General features: G+C 43.2%; 1 protein-coding gene across 3 annotated transcripts; it reads left to right on the forward strand.

Moving 5' to 3' along the window:
* rab11fip4a (RAB11 family interacting protein 4 (class II) a) lies at positions 1-12630 on the forward strand. 3 transcript variants are annotated; one of them, XM_054760674.1, is made up of 16 exons: positions 1-368; positions 1320-1407; positions 1506-1594; positions 2575-2663; positions 2850-2972; positions 3165-3233; positions 3330-3464; positions 3871-3906; positions 4823-4931; positions 5017-5120; positions 7831-7971; positions 8035-8116; positions 8188-8325; positions 8389-8535; positions 10554-10697; positions 11275-12630. In XM_054760674.1, the coding sequence occupies exons 1-16, from the start codon at positions 216-218 to the stop codon at positions 11389-11391; spliced, it is 1764 nt and encodes a 587-aa protein (XP_054616649.1). In that variant the 5' UTR covers positions 1-215; the 3' UTR covers positions 11392-12630. The 3 variants fall into 3 exon arrangements, with proteins under 3 accessions (XP_054616649.1, XP_054616650.1, XP_054616651.1); XM_054760675.1 differs by lacking the exon at positions 3165-3233 and having other exon boundaries at positions 3-368; XM_054760676.1 differs by lacking the exons at positions 3165-3233; positions 3330-3464 and having other exon boundaries at positions 3-368.
* Positions 12631-15959: the final 3329 nt, after the last annotated feature.

The following is a 15959-nucleotide window of genomic DNA, read 5'->3' on the forward strand; positions in this document are numbered from 1 at the left end:
AAATGGTAGACTTGTTTCTATCAATGATTATGATAAGTCATGTTTTATTTGATAGGCGCTGATGACGCAACAGCCTGCCTAATTGTAATTCAACGCCATTTTCCCAACATTGGGAGCTTGTGGGGAGCAGCCAGTCCATGCCTGCTGCATCTTTGTCTCTTTCCGCTGGATTCTACCGTTAGATCAATAAAAACAACAAAGCCGCGTGATAAAGCATGGAAGGTGATCCAGTCCGCGACAAAAAGCTTCTGTTGGTTTTGTTGAGGAAGCTGAAGGAGGTCTTCGAGGCGTGTGACGAGGATGCGGATGGATTCATCCAGGTGAAGCATCTGCTTCACATCGCCCAGCAGCTCGGCCAAGGAGACGAGGTGAGACTCTTCATCGTTACCGTAATGTTCCTAAGATGGATGCACCACCATCGCGTTGTTTTCACATCACCTTATTCGGTGGTGACTTATTCAAGGGTATTATTTATGAACGCTAGCAGCAAAAAGACAATTGAATTGTATGTAATGGATGGAAGATGAAAACGTTCCAGCTTGTCGAATTAGGCATTTGATCCATCTACGCACGTGCAGTGCAGGCGCACACTTGTTTTATTTTTAGTAAAGTACATTTTATGTGTGGAGGTGGTTGTTCAGGTGGGCGAGTAGATCCAAACATCCACATTGTTCATACAAGAGAACACGAGCCTCTTGAATAGTAGCGCAGCACTTGCGCCGCATTTAACCCTGTTATTACGAGCCATGAAGCGTTGCGTTCAAAGACACCATGTCATTTAAATTGAATTAACGTTTAACGAATTAACCATTAACACTATTGACCGCTCTAATTTATATATTAAGTTTGTTGATAGTCATCCCTCGTTAATAGCGGTTAATTGGTTCCAGTCCTGACCACAATAAATGAATTTCAGCGATATAGGATTCAATGTTAATAAATGAAATATTTGTGTAGTTGAGTGTAGAAAATATGCTTATGATTTTCTAAATGTTTTATTTTTAATATTGGAGCGCTGTAGACATGAAATAACACCACTATAGTGACCTTTACACTCCTTTATTCATTATTTACTACACAGTGCTCGACTCCTATGTGGCTGATAGCGAGATAGCGAGTTAGCGAGCTAACCAGTTAGCCTCAAGTTTATTCCTTCTAAAACTTAAGAAGCCAAAAACTTTGCTCTGATTCGAATTTGCTTGTAGCGGACGCTCCTTCCAGTGTGCATGCTAGCCTGGTCCAGTTGCTGAGTGCTGGCACATGTCTAACTGGGAGGGTTATTCCATGACGTTTCCTCTAACTTGTGACGTGTCTTTCAGGTACGGACGTTTATCAGCTTCCTGAATCCTCACACTCACGGGAAGCTCAGTTTCAAAGACTTCTGCCGTGGGGTGTTTGCTATCAAAGGTACTACAACACACCACTTCTTAATACGAACAATGAACATTCTGGCAAAGGGATTTGATGTTCAAACTAAAAAAATGCTCCTACTTTTCTCTTGCTAGGTTATGAGGAGATACTGAAGATGGTTTTGAGTCCTGTCAGTCTTACTTCTAACCAAGCGGTTCCCGCAAACACTTCTTCCCATTGCCAGGTGAAGTCCTTGTATTTGAATAAAGATTAGATTAGAATATATTTAGTATATTGTGCCGTCTTGGCTGTTGCCGGCTGTGCACTAATGAGGAGAGTAGCCTCAGGTTTCTGCTGTATTTAATCAGAAAATGTGCCAATTCAGCAATTTACATTAAAGGCTTGCTGACATGATTCACATAATTCACATAATTATCTTCTACATTGTTTAAATTCACAGAAATGGCATTTATATTTGACGACAAGTGAATGAACGCTTCTTAAGTTAGACTTGGGTCGACTTGGTTCAGTAGTTTTCATCAAAATAGTAGTCATGCCAAAATGTTGTGCTGCTGCTGGATGTTCACAGTATCCCAATCATACTGTTTTTTCTTTTCCAAAAGCGAAAAAAGCGAAATAGACAATAAAAAAAGGCTATAAAGACCCCTCTACACTCATGAAGAACCCGATTTTGAAACGATAATTGAAGGATAAGCAACTCCAGAGTAATTACCATTCTGCGTTTTGAAGGCGACCAATCATCATCTCCATGTCTTAAGGCTGAAGTCCAAGTTTGCCATTTCACCTCCAATTTTTCCCCTCTTTTGTCCTTAAACTATTGACACATGGCTTACATGTTGGCTATAATCGCAGTAAACATCCTCCGTCTCGTACGCAGCCTGAGTGATAGCACTCCGATGGCGTCACATGCGGAAATGAGACTGAACCGCGAGAGCTAGCTCGTCACAGCTGGTGCCATCAACTACAAATGTCATTTTTGCCAATTTGCTGTTGGCTTTGAAAAATGGAACATTGTAGAAGGTCATTGTAAACCACATATAACATATTTAAGCAAAGGTGATGAATCATGTCAGGGACCCTCTTTAGCAAATGTTAAAAACAATTGTAATCAACAGCTCAATGGAAAATACTTTTTTTTCTGTTATAACTTTTCAGGGTGTAACCTTCTAACCTTTGACCTTGTATCTTCCTATTTGCACACAGCCTTTCCCAGAGAGCAGTGCACACGCTAAGGAGCGTGAAAAGGAAAGCTGCAACGTGTCAGCCATCATGGACTCAGCATGGCAAAACCAGTCAGTTGCAGATTTAAACGCCAGAAACAAAAAGCATGTTAGCATTTGTTAAAACATGGAATAATATCACTGTTTTATTACTCTTTACTTTCCTTAATGAGGAATCTGTGGTAGTGATGCTCCTCGTTTACTTGATGCCCTTAAATGCAGGAAAACGACCTCAACGCTCCATCTTCTCCTTTGCAGGGAGGAGCAGTTTGAGGACTACGGGGAAGGGGAGGATGTGGAATACTCTCCAAGCAGCCCAAGACAGGACGATGGCACCCAAGCTAACGGCATCTCAGATTTGGGATCCTCCCTTCCACCCAGGTTTGTGGCTTGGATGAAAAAAAACCCTCACCTTTTGTCCAGGACTAGGCGGGATATTAAGATGGAGTAGTGCGCTGACTGAACTGCTGTGCAACATCAAAATGGCTTTCATGTTCAATGTCTGGTGCAATAATGTCATCTCCCGTCTGGCAACGCTGAGTAGTACCAGTAGTCTTCCTGGTGTCCATGCAGGACTTCAAGGAAAACAGGAAGTGATCAAATGAAGAGTATGTTGGGATGCAGAGCGTGCTGGTGCATACAGTGCGTACTGTAGCTTGTCAGTAATGTGATTGAAGACGTAGTGTAATGTGCAGCTTATGGTCCATGTGGCTCATTTGGCATCTTTTGCAAGTGCAGTGTAGGACACACACCTCAGAAGACGCGGCAGCTGTACACGAGGGAGCTGCTGGATATTTACTGCTCTCAGTGCTGCAAGAAAGTCAATCTGCTCAATGACTTGGATGCTCACCTTCAAAACGTCAAGGCCAACAGGTAACTTCTGCATACTGTACATACCAAAATATGCCAAACCAAAAGTACACCCCTACAAGTGGAAGGGCTGCTTTGCTCACGGAGTTTGAGCGGTAGAGGAATCACGCTAAGTGTATTCAACATATGTTGCTCGCTTCTTTTCAGCATTTGTGGTTTGAATTGCCTTCCGTTTTCCTAAAATGGTTTAGGTTACGTTTTAAATTGACGTTCTTGTTGTCGTGGACATGTTTACATTATCATGACCAATCGCCATCGCAGCACCGACACAACCCAGCAGCCTCGGTACCTGCAGTTCCAAAAAGGTTCAAGTCTTAAGGGACTGGACTACTTCAGCACCAAACCCTTTCTTCCCCCCAGGGGGGTTGGAGTGGAAAATATTTAAAATGAACCATGTCTTGTGTTTCAGCCCCAACAGAAAGATATCCAGCACAGCATTTGGACGGTGAGTGACTGCCTCCGCTTTGTTGTACTCCTTCTACCCTTGCATGCCATCAGTACCCACCCCCCCACCACTGCAGTGCCCTTCCCCATGTCTACTGAACAGTGGCGGCACGCTACTTTCACTAACGGGAAACTTCAATCACCAAAGAGGGTTTTCAAGCTCCGGCTTTTCCTTGGCTCCCATGAGGAGGAACGCTGTGGGGGGGGAGTTGGGATAATTCCAAGGGCCCCCCAAAACTAGGTACAAATTAAAATATGATTTTGCTATCTACGTTGAGACATATTGTCATAAAATGATGAAAAACACTGTTTTTGGCAGTAAAAGTTAAATCCACATTGACCAATCCACCCCACCCCCCCATATCTGTATGAAGTGGTTTGGTTCTGCATTTAGTACGCACGCACGCACACACACACACACACACACACACACGACGCAAGAGGTACAATGATGTCTGTACTACAATAAAATCCACTTTTCAAAAAGGAAGCCTTTGATCAACGTAATCGTGCATCCAGTATTTGGAAACAAAGTATGTCCCGTTTGGCGTGGGACAATTTCTATCACGTAGTACCATAAAATCACAGCATCGGCGTCATACCTTGCGATGGAGTGGTTTTACACTGCTGAACTTTTTTCTCTTCATGCTTGTGGAGCAACAAATCACGTTTGTCTTGGAAGGAGCAGGAAGAAGCAAAGCAAAATAAGATTTTACCCAAAAAATGTTAGAATTGAAATGAAATACATTAAAAAAAAAAGTTCTTAAAATGATTTTGGACCGTGATTTCAGTTGTTTCATCTCGTTTTTGATGTACAAAACTTGCATTCATGAACGAAGGGAACGAAGGTGTCTGACGTTGAAAGGGACGACTTGGGATGTTTAAAAGCAGATGTGCGTGTCCTGTCCTCCGTGCAGCCAGCTGTTCCAGGCCAACCACAGCGTGTTCCACTGCAGTCAGGGAAGCAGCACGGAAGATTTGCTGACGGACAGCGTTGACTCCTGTGATGTCAACATTACAGAGAAGGTATTTCTCTACTCGGGCGTATGCGGAAAAAAGCCCAACACGTTTTCTCCTTGAAGAGAAGTGAATGTGCAAACGTCTGCTTCAGGTGAGTTATCTGGAGAAGAAGGTGACGGAGCTGGAGAACGACAGTCTGGCCAATGGCTACCTCAAGTCTAAACTCAAACAAGAGAATACCAAGCTGGTCCACAGGTAGGTGAGACCAACACTTGCAGTAGCATGGACTACACACGCCTACTTAGGCCTACGCATGCCCATCCTTCACCTTCACTTCCTTCACATTTCCAAGCCATGAAGCTCGCCACACGTGCACCTCAAATATCGTTACCGTCATGTGTCCCGTCTTTCTGTCCACCTCGGTATGGACCAGGGGTGTCCTAACTTTTTCCAGTGAGGATCACGTCAGATGCAACTTTGCCTGTTTGACATTTTTCATGTAGATGGAGTATGCTAACAAGTTTAATGCATCTCAGCTTTGTCATACGGGTGGAAAAGCCTTTTATGATGCTAGCATCTCAGCTTCACTCTTTGCACCTTTTTGCCCCCATTTTTGCTCACTTTTTTTTTTTTTTTACCAAATATTTCAACTTTCTTCCTAAATAATCTTTATAAATGTTCTTTCCATAAAATTCTGACTTTATTCCCATAAGAGAACTTTTTTGCCAACCTGATCTTCCAAAACTTCCCACTTGACTTTGGTTTGTGTGTTTCTCATAATAATATTTTCCTATTAAAATACTTTTTACACTTTATATATAAAAACTTTTTTGTCTTAATATTTTGACTTTACTCTCTGGTATAAACAGCTGTGTTGTTTATTTTTAATATTTCAAGTCTATGCTACTAAAATGACATTATTTGTCCTGAAAATATTACCAGTTTATTCTTGTAAAATGTTAGAATTCTGCTTTATGCTGAAGCATTCTGACTAATGGAATGACTTTAGATGCAGACACCTTCTTCTCCACTGAAAGCTCTGTAGTAGCCAGAGATAGGATCCCAGAACTTGTAGACATTCTGCCACTGCCTCGTACTCAGCACAGTTCAGTGGTAGCACATGTGTGGTTAATGACGCCAAGGCTGCTCCGACTGGCTCACGCTGCTCAAGTAAGCGTTGCAACATTTGAAAAGTAGAATTCCACCTTGTGTCAACTTCTTGAATTAGTTTATGTTGTGGTTTGTCAAGTTGTAACTGTACTTCAGGCAGTTTCTCTTTGGCCCTTGTGCTTGTTTTGAAGAATGCCACAACCTTTCTGGCTCTCAAACGGATCTCTGAGACTTCTGGTGTTGCCTCAAGTGCCTTCTTTGCCACTAAATTTAAACTATGGGCAAAACAAGGAATGTTGCGTAGTTTAAGTAATTTTGCACAAGCCACCATATTTGCAGCGTTGTCAGTGACAAGACAGTGGATTTTGTTAGTTAGGCCCCATTCATCAATTAGGCATTCTTTGGCAGTCTTTAGGTTTTCCGCTGTGTGTAACTGTGGGAATTTTGTGACACCTAACAGGACAGATGACAGTTGGCATTTTTCATCAATGTAATGACATGTGACCCCAAGGAAGGCATCCATGTTGACAGATGTCCACATGTCTGCAGTCAAAATGACTGCCACAGTTTTCTCCAGCTCTGCTCTGGCTTTGTCTTGGGCCTCTTTATATTTTTGGTCCACCATGCCTCGCAGTGCCTGTCTTGTGGGGAGAGCATATGTTGGGTCCAATTTGTGAACAAATGCTCTAAATCCTTTATCCTCAACCACAGAAAATGGCTGGCAGTCCTGCACAATCATGTCCACCAAGGCCTCATCCAGCTCAGCCTGTCGTCCTTGAAACAATGTGACCAATGTAAATAGTTACTTACATATAACTTATGATATAATATAATGTCATGTATATTTTATATTTTAAGCTTTGTTTTATCTTTTGACTATACGATATAAATACACGACAGTTGCCATAGGCTTACCTTGTCTGCTTACTCCAGAAGCAGCTGGAGCAGTAGGAGCAGCTGGATTGGGTGTTGTTTCGGGGTGTTTAGAGCACAAGTGCCTTAACATTGAGGATGTGTTATTAGTGAATGCCAACTCTTCAGCACAGATCTGACACTTGACCCTTTTTGGTGCAAAAAGGTCAAAGTGCTCCCACACATATGACCTGGCTCTGTTAGTTGGCCTTCCCTCCATTCTCCCTATTTCGCCTCACTCTCTACAACGACACAATCACTCACACACTTAATACTCTCACACAAACAAACAGACAAACGAACAAATATACAAACTGGCAGACAGACAAACACAAAAACTAACGTGTGTGTGTGTGTGTGTATTATATAAATCAGTGTATAGTGTGTCAATGAATGCCTATACTATGTGCAATTGCAAATGAATCTAATGTGTAATCTGATCTAACTTCACTTTACTCTCGCTCGTTCTCAATATGACGTAATGCGCACAAAAGCTCTCCTCACAACCCACAACATTTTGAGGGATATTTCCCCTTTTTATAAGCATTGTGAGTTTGACTGAACCAAATTGACTGACTCGACCCCTCCCTACCTGAGTGACACGTCGACGGTCACGGCCGACACGCGTGTGACGTCACAACGCTTCGCTTCCGCGGCCAGGTGATTTTCCACTGAATGAAGCGCGACATCGGTACAACGTATCGGGATACTTGTTGCCGCGAGCGCTCGATACTTGTCGGGCGCCTGCTTCGAGCGTGACGTCACTAGCTGTTCCACCGGATCCAGCGAGACATCGGGACGACTGATTGTGATACTTCTGCCGTGAGCGCTCGACACTTGTTTCGAGCGTCTGCTTCGAGCCTAACATCACTAGCGGATGATGTTGTGACTGGTCGACACTTTGAAGGTTAGAATTGAAGTGTGTGTGCTGGTTGCCTGCCAGGGTGCATGAGCTGGAGGAGCAGATGAAGGACGTGGAGGCGAGGGCGGATCAGAGTCTGGAGGAGGAGACGAGGAGGCACTGCGACGTTTACTGCAAGATGGAGGGGGAAAGAAACACAGAGATAGACTTCCTGTGCAGCAGGTCTGTGTGTCTTTTCTGCTGTTGCTGTTGCCAGAGTGTGAAGATGTTTGCGTTCCTGCACAGGATCCAGCAGCTGCTGGAAGAGAACGGTGAAATGAAAACAAACGTGTGCAGGCTCAAGTCTCAGACGGAGAAACTGGACCAGGTGAGTTTGGGGAGGATGAACTAGAGTCACGTCTTCTGCTTGGTGTGTCAAACAAATCCAAATTGTCTTAGGAGAAGCAGAAGGAGACGGACAAGCTGGAGGACACGAGCCTGAGACTCAAAGACGAGGTGGACACGTACAGGAAGATCATGGATAAACTTTGGCAAAACCGCCGTGAGTTTCACAAGGAGAAGGAGTCCATGCTGGAGGTGAGAAGGTGACGACGTGTGAATGCTCTGATGGGGTCTGATCTCCAGTATCTCCACACGCAGCTCGTCGATGATCTACGCAAAGAACTGGACTATCTGCAGCTTTTCCAGATGGAAATGGAGAATCCTGGGAAGGGGAGGGAGCTTTGTGAATACAACGGAAAGCCCCGGGAGGTGGAAATGGAACACGATGTCAACAAATTGAAACAGGCTGGTACACATGAAGACAGCGTCATGCTAGCACGGTCGGTTGACCTCATTCATCCATTCCACACCCTCCCACTCGGACTCTAACCAAAGCAAATATTGCCATAGGGGAGAATGCAAATCCAGTTCCTACAAAACACGTTTTTATACTTTACTTTTACATGTAAAAGAGGCCATCACAGTTTCCACGTGGTGATGAATCACCATTTGCAACCGGACACAAACGTGTATACAGGCAAACCTGTCTTAGGGCCACCTTTATAGAACGGCCACCTGCCTATAGCAGCCACTGAAAAATACCCCCCAGCAAATGTACATGTTATAGACCCTGTGTATAGCAGTCACCTGTCCAACGCGGCCAGCGGCCACCCATTTTGTCTCCCTTGGTCAATATCTGACCGCATATAGCGGCCAAATTACCGACTCAAGTAGAAGCTTCATGCACGAAAAAGTTTAGTTTTTCAATCAATGAAGCCGTCGTGTGTAGACTTTAATTACTGAGTCCTAGCTCAGTCACAATCATTCACAAGATCCACACAAACTGTCAGTTGTTCCACATAAAAAAGACGTCTTCTTTTGAGCTTGTTGCAGACAGTGGCACCGTTTATTTCCTGGTGTGCACTGGTCAATACTGTAATTCCGCTTGTTGTGGGGAAGGAGAGACTCACGTCGCCGATGCACTTTAATGGCTTTATTAACAGCGGAGAACACTGCAGGACTTTACATCCACACCAACATAAACACACTTCCCAACTCTCTCCAAACTCACAGCTAGCACTGAGCCTAGCTCTCCTGCTCGGGACACCCGCCGTCACTTCCCGTCACTTCCTGATGAACTAAAGCTGTAATGACACTCTGCCATATATATAGTAGCACAGCTTTGTTCTGTGGGTGGTGGATAATAACAAGCCTAGTTGTTCTTTACAATTTTTATCCTTAGTCCCACAGTGCCATCTACTGGTCAACATGTAACAGTAGAATTATATGTATCTGCAAACACAACAAGCTTCTAATCACAGACATGTTAATACTGTATGTGCGCACAGATTCAAAATGGCCACCAACCTAACTATAACGGCCACCTGTCTATAGCGGCCACTTTTGCTGTTTCCCTTTAGTGGCTGCTATAGACAGGTTTGACTGTACTTGCATCTCTGAAAAGCTAAACCGCCAGTCTCTTTCATAGCAGCAGAACGTTTGAATCACACTTTAACCGCCTTATTATGAGCCATGATGGGTTGCGTTCAAAGACATCACAGAATCTTTGAACTTGAACAGTGTTTTGGGTGTAGGTGTCTTTCCTAGCATATTGAAATGCAGAAAAATGTACTTCCACAGTATGAATTACGATAGTCAGTGATAAAAATACCCACTTACGGTTTTTCTTTGTCTTTCCGTTTATTTAGACCACACATACACGCACAATAACGACAACGTTGTGATGTCCTCAGTGCCCCTGAATGCCCCTCGCTGTTGTCTTGTGACAATGAGAAGGTGTGCTTCTGAGGAGGACTAGAGATGTTTGAGAGTTGAAGATGCATGGATGGTGTTGGAACTGCACTTCATTATAAAGAGCGTTTGACTCTTGGGGGGGCGCAAAACAAGAAGGTTCTCACCGCCACGTCGTGTCTCTGACATTTGCATTTAGATTTAGAACAGCTAGAATTGGAGAAAGTATAAAAATGTTTGTTGTTAACACGTATGAGACTTGTGGCGTAACCGTCTTAGCTAGCAAGGAACTACAGTCAACCGCTGATGACATCATTGACGGGCGACGGAGCCGACTTCTGCTTTCTGTTTCCATGTATTAGCCAGCTATTAAGATGCTAACAAGCATGTTTTGTGATAAAAATACACGAATAAGACCGTTGGACTCGCAGTGTGTTAATCACACCACAAGCACGCTAATAGTGAAAATCTTCTCTGTGGCGGGAGTTTTCCACCATCTCTGTAGAGAAGAAAATGTGAAACTAGCAAAGTTTGAAGGAGAAGACTGACAGGACATGTTTGTGCCTCCACAGGAGAACCATAAACTCCGAAATCAGAACGATGACTTGAACGCTCAGATTCTGAGTCTGAGTTTGTACGAGAGCAAGAGCTTGTTTTCCTGCCACTCGAAGGTCCAGTGTCTGGCGGCAGAGATTGACAACGCGTCCAAGGATGAGGTTTGTCAGCACACTTTAAGACCACGCCCCTCTTATCTCCGATTGGCCGACTTACTTTGACATAAGCGGTTGTTGAAAGTAGCCGCTGCATTTATTTGTAACTTTTGAGACAGAGAATGTCAAGGATTATTCAACCTAGGGCAGTTTGTTAGGAATGGAATATGTTCCACTCTGTTTTTCATGAGTGAGTGAATGAATGAATGATGGCTGTTTGGTGGTAGACTATGGTCTATTATTAGCACAAACATGGAAATACAATTCATGTAGTATTCTGGCCACTAGGGGGCAGCCATGACACAAATCATTGGTAAGACATTAGCTTACACGACATTACCTTAACACTTAACACTGCATGAAGCCCACACGCACACATCCCCAACAGGAAGCTACCCAGCATGCATTGCAGGTATATCAGTATGTGCTCGTATAGTTATGTTGTTTTTGGTTGCACCGTGAGCGAGGTAGGCGTTTGGGGTTGATAACCTGTTGGTTTGTGATGGGAGCGAGAGCGACGTTACGTAAAGTCGTGCTCGTATCAAGCACTCGCCTTTTTTGCCTTTTTCTCTGTGTCTTTCAGCTGGTGGATGCTTTGAAAGCGCAGGAGGAGATCAACCTGCGTCTGAGGAAATACATGGACAAAATCATTTTGGCCATTCTTGACCATAACCCCTCCATCCTGGAGATCAAGTGCTGAACCAACGGCAGATGCACAAACACCTGACTGTACGTGACGGCTTACCCGACATGTCACCAATCATCACCATGTGGTATTTGCTCTACATGCGATTACAAGAAACCTGTTGTTGAAGCAGGATCATCACGCACTCATCAGCGTATCACCGTATTAGCCAAGTGTCCTTTTCATCACCTAACACACATGAAGACCATTTCTAATCCTGTTTTGGCGTCCAAACTTAGATGTTTTCAAGTCCATTTGATATACTGTATCACCATGAGCGGCTCCACCAAACACATTTTTAATGTCTGTGTGCGTGTGGGGGGTGGGGGGTGCATCTCAGCATGGTCACAAAGGTGCAAAACATGTTATCAACTTCACTCTTTGCTCTTTTTCTCACATCTTTGCTGCTGTTTAACGTAGCCAATATTTCAACTTTCTTCTTAAACAATCTTTGGACATTTTCTTCTTGGAATATTATGACTTTATTCCCATTGTAACTTATTCCCCACACTAATTTGCCAAAATGATACATATCTCTTAACTTAAAAAAATAAGTTTTTTTCTTTAATATTTCAACTCTGCTGCTAAAATGAAAGTTTATTCTTTTTTTTCTTGGTGTACAACTTTTTTCCTCATATTTGGACTTTATTCTTTTAAATTACAGGGGTTTTTTGCATTTCTGCTGTTATTTTTTTTCTCCCCCAACCTATTTGTTTTCTTCTTGTAAATTTTCTTCTCATAGTTGTGACTTTATTCCTGTAGTATTTTCACTTAATTCTCCTCAAATTCAACCTTTTTTACGCAACCTAAAATGAACAAAATTTCCAAAAATGACAACTATATTTATGTTTCTCATTTAATTAGGACTTTAATTAGGACTAAGTCTTTCTTTAATAATTCAACTTTATGATATTAAAATGATGCGCTTTTTCTCATGACTCTCGTTACAACTTTTTTCTTCTTCATATTATATATTTAGAATGCGCTGCGGGCCGCACTCACTTTGGACGCCCCTGGCTTAACCCATGAGAATGTAGAATGATGGTGGATAGATCACAAACCAAGTTGAACACACAAAACATTTGTGATGTTTTTATTTTGAAAATTACTGTGAAAGCTATGTGATGTTACAAACTCTACTCTCTGTTGCATTTTTCATGCTGAATGGATTTACTTGGGTAGCACAAATGTACCCTTTTGCATTCACTGAATAAAAATGGTAAGAGTGGTTGAATTGTAACGTTTCACAGCCTATTCAAGCGTTGCAGTTCTTGAGTATGAGGGCCACATGAAAAAAAATAAATCTGAGATTTTGAGAATAAAGTCAAATTTACGATAAAAGTCGTAAATTTACAAGAATAAAGTCGTAGTATTACCTTCTGAACCTGTTTTCATAGCTGTCGCATGTGATGCCTGCTACAACGGAGTATTAAAATCTGAGCTTTTGAGAATGAAGTTGTAAATTGACGAGAAAGAACTCGTAATATTGTGAGTCGTGAAATGACGAGGATAAGCTACTGTATATGCATTCATGTAGCTGCAGGTGTCACAAGATCTTGCAAGATTCAAACGTGACAAGATTTCTCTTCAGAAAAAAAATGTCTCGAGGGAGGGGGGGGCAGTAGGCCTGGGACAATAATTAATAAATACATACATAATCACACAACTGAAAATGAACTGCATAATTCAGCCAGCCTCAATATACACTGCTCAAAGGAACACTCAGAGGAACACTTCGAAAACACATCAGATCTAAACTGGGGGAAAAATGATCTTGAATATCCATCCATCCATTTTCTATACTGCTTCTCCTCATTAGGGTCGCGGGGGCATACTGGAGCCTATCCCAGCTGACTTTGGGCGACAGGTGGGGTACACCCTGGACTGGTCGCCAGCCAATGGCAGGGCACACATAGACAACCAACCATTCACACTCACATTCATACCTATGGACAATTTAGAGTCTCCAATTAACCTCACCTGCATGTTTTTGGAATGTGGGAGGAAGCCGGAGTGCCCGGAGAAAAAACACACGCACACGGGGAGAACATGCAAACTCCACACAGAAATGCCCAAGGGAGAATCGAACCCAAGTCTTCCCATCTCCAGGCTGTTCCTGTGTTGGCCAACGTGCTAACCACTAGACCACCATGCGGCCCCATCTTGAATATGTTTCCTGATAATAAGATGGTGATGTATTAGTAACAAAATGATGCCACATCATTCGATAGAAATGAAAATGATCACCCTATAGAGGGGGGAAATCAAAGACACCCCAAAAATGAAAGTGAAAAAACAATGCAGCACACTGGTCCATTTAGCTAAAATGTCATTGTAGCAACTCAAAATGATTGTCAGTAGTTTGTGTGGCCCCCACGTGCTTGTACGCATGCCTGACAACGTGGGGGCATGCTCCTAATGAGACTACGGATGGTGTCCTGGGGGATCTCCTCCCAGATCTGGACCAGGGCATCACTGCGGTACCTGGACGCATGGAGGAGATTCCAGGAGACAGGTAGTTACTGCAGGAGAGCTGGACAGGGCCGTAGAAGGTCCTTCAACCCTCAGCAGGATTGGTATCTGCTCCTTTGTGCAAGGAGGAACAGGATGAGCACTGCCAGAGCCCTACAAAATGACCTCCAGCAGGCCACTGGTGTGAATGTTTCTGACCAAACAATCAGAAACAGGCTCCATGAGGGTGGCCTGAGGGCCCGACGTCCTGTGGTGGGCCCTGTGCTCACTGCCCAGCACCGTAGAGCTCCATTGGCATTTGCCATAGACCACCAGAATTGGCAACTACACCACTGGTGCCCTGTGCTCTTCCCTGATGAGAGCAAGTTCAACCTGAGCACATGTGACAGACGTGAAAGGGTCTGGAGATGCCGTGGAGAACGTTATGCTGCCTGCAACATCATTCAGCATGACCGGTTTGGTGGTGGGTCAGTGATGGTCTGGGGAGGCATATCCCTGGAAGGACGCACAGACCTCTACAGGTTAGATAATGGCACCCTGACTGCTATTAGGTATCGGGATGAAATCCTTGGACCCATTGTCAGAACCTATGCTGGTGAGGTGGGACCTGGGTTCCTCCTGGTCCACGACAATGCCCGACCTCATGTGGCTAGTGTATGCAGGTAGTTCCTGGAGGATGAAGGAATTGATACCATTGACTGGCCCCCACGTTCACCTGACCTAAACCCAATAGAACACCTCTGGGACATTATGTTTAGGTCCATCCGGTGCCGCCAGGTTGCTCCTCAGACTGTCCAGGAGCTCATTGATGCCCTGGTCCAGATCTGGGAGGAGATCCCCCAGGACACCATCCGTAGTCTCATTAGGAGCATGCCCCCACGTTGTCAGGCATGCGTACAAGCACGTGGGGGCCACACAAACTACTGAGAATCATTTTGAGTTGCTACAATGACATTTTAGCAAAATGGACCAGTGTGCTGCATCATTTTTTCACTTTCATTTTTGGGGTGTCTTTGATTTCCCCCCTCTATAGGGCGATCATTTTCATTTCTATCAAATGATGTGGCATCATTATCTTACTAATACATTACTAATACGTTTTCGAAGTGTTCCTCTAATATTTTGAGCAATGTATTTCCACGTGCATGCATGTCTGTGTTCCTCGTCTCTGGCCTCCAAACGGGCAGGAAGAGGTTCACTCTGTCAGTTTTGGTCTCTTTGTCTCAGTGGGTGGAGGCGGGGCCGCTAGCATACACACAGAGTGCAGAAGAGTGTAACGTAGTAGAAATTCAATGAGTAGATTGCAATATATTCTATATTTTTTTATTCTACCTTTTTTAAAAGTAATTTTAAAATCTAGTCTTGTTCTCGCAGACCCAATCTCATGTATCATCTTGTCTGGTGAACTGAGTCTTGTGACACCCCAACATGTAATCCCTTGTTTATGGCAGTTAATTGGTTCCAGACCCGACTGCGTTAAATGAATTTCCGTGATATAGGATTCATTTGTTCATAAATTGAATATTTTTGTAGTTAGAGCATAGAAAAACTGTTGTCAACTTTCTAAATACAGGTTTTTAACATTAGAGCCCTGTAGACATGAAATAACACCCCTATAGTCACCTTTACACTCCAATTATTCTTTGTTTATACCACATTGCGCAACTCTTGTGCTGCAGGGACTCATGACAGCTGCTAGCTAGCAAGCTAACCAGTTAGCCTCAAATTTGTCTCAATGTTTTGTGACATATAATGCTACGTATCACTTGTATTTCAATAGGTTTTGATTAATAATAGACCATAGTCTACCACCAACACCCATCTTTGTTAGTTCATTTCTGAAGAAACACTACATAGATCATTTCACAGGATCATTGATGGATCATTTTACAAACTGATTTCGAGGTTGAAAATGATTAATTATTACTTCATTTCATTCTTATCACATTTTGAAATATGTATGCCTCCTTAATATGATCGTCTGTCAAAGTACGTTGTTTTTTTAAATGCTCCCAATTCACGGTTTTCAATAATTAAATATAAGAATTTGCACTGCAAAAACTACATTTCAAGAAAGTAAAAAAAGTCCCATTTTAGGCAACAGTTTAGTT

This window comes from Dunckerocampus dactyliophorus, chromosome 18 (assembly GCF_027744805.1).
Source record: "Dunckerocampus dactyliophorus isolate RoL2022-P2 chromosome 18, RoL_Ddac_1.1, whole genome shotgun sequence".
Taxonomy (NCBI): Eukaryota; Metazoa; Chordata; class Actinopteri; order Syngnathiformes; family Syngnathidae; genus Dunckerocampus; species Dunckerocampus dactyliophorus.

Coding starts and splice junctions, on each gene's coding strand:
- rab11fip4a (XM_054760674.1), top strand. CDS start 216: ATGGAAGGTGATCCAGTCCGCGACAAAAAGCTTCTGTTGGTTTTGTTG. Junction 3,907..4,822: donor TCCAGCACAGCATTTGGACG/GTGAGTGACTGC, acceptor TCCTCCGTGCAG/CCAGCTGTTCCAGGCCAACC. Junction 4,932..5,016: donor ATGTCAACATTACAGAGAAG/GTATTTCTCTAC, acceptor CGTCTGCTTCAG/GTGAGTTATCTGGAGAAGAA.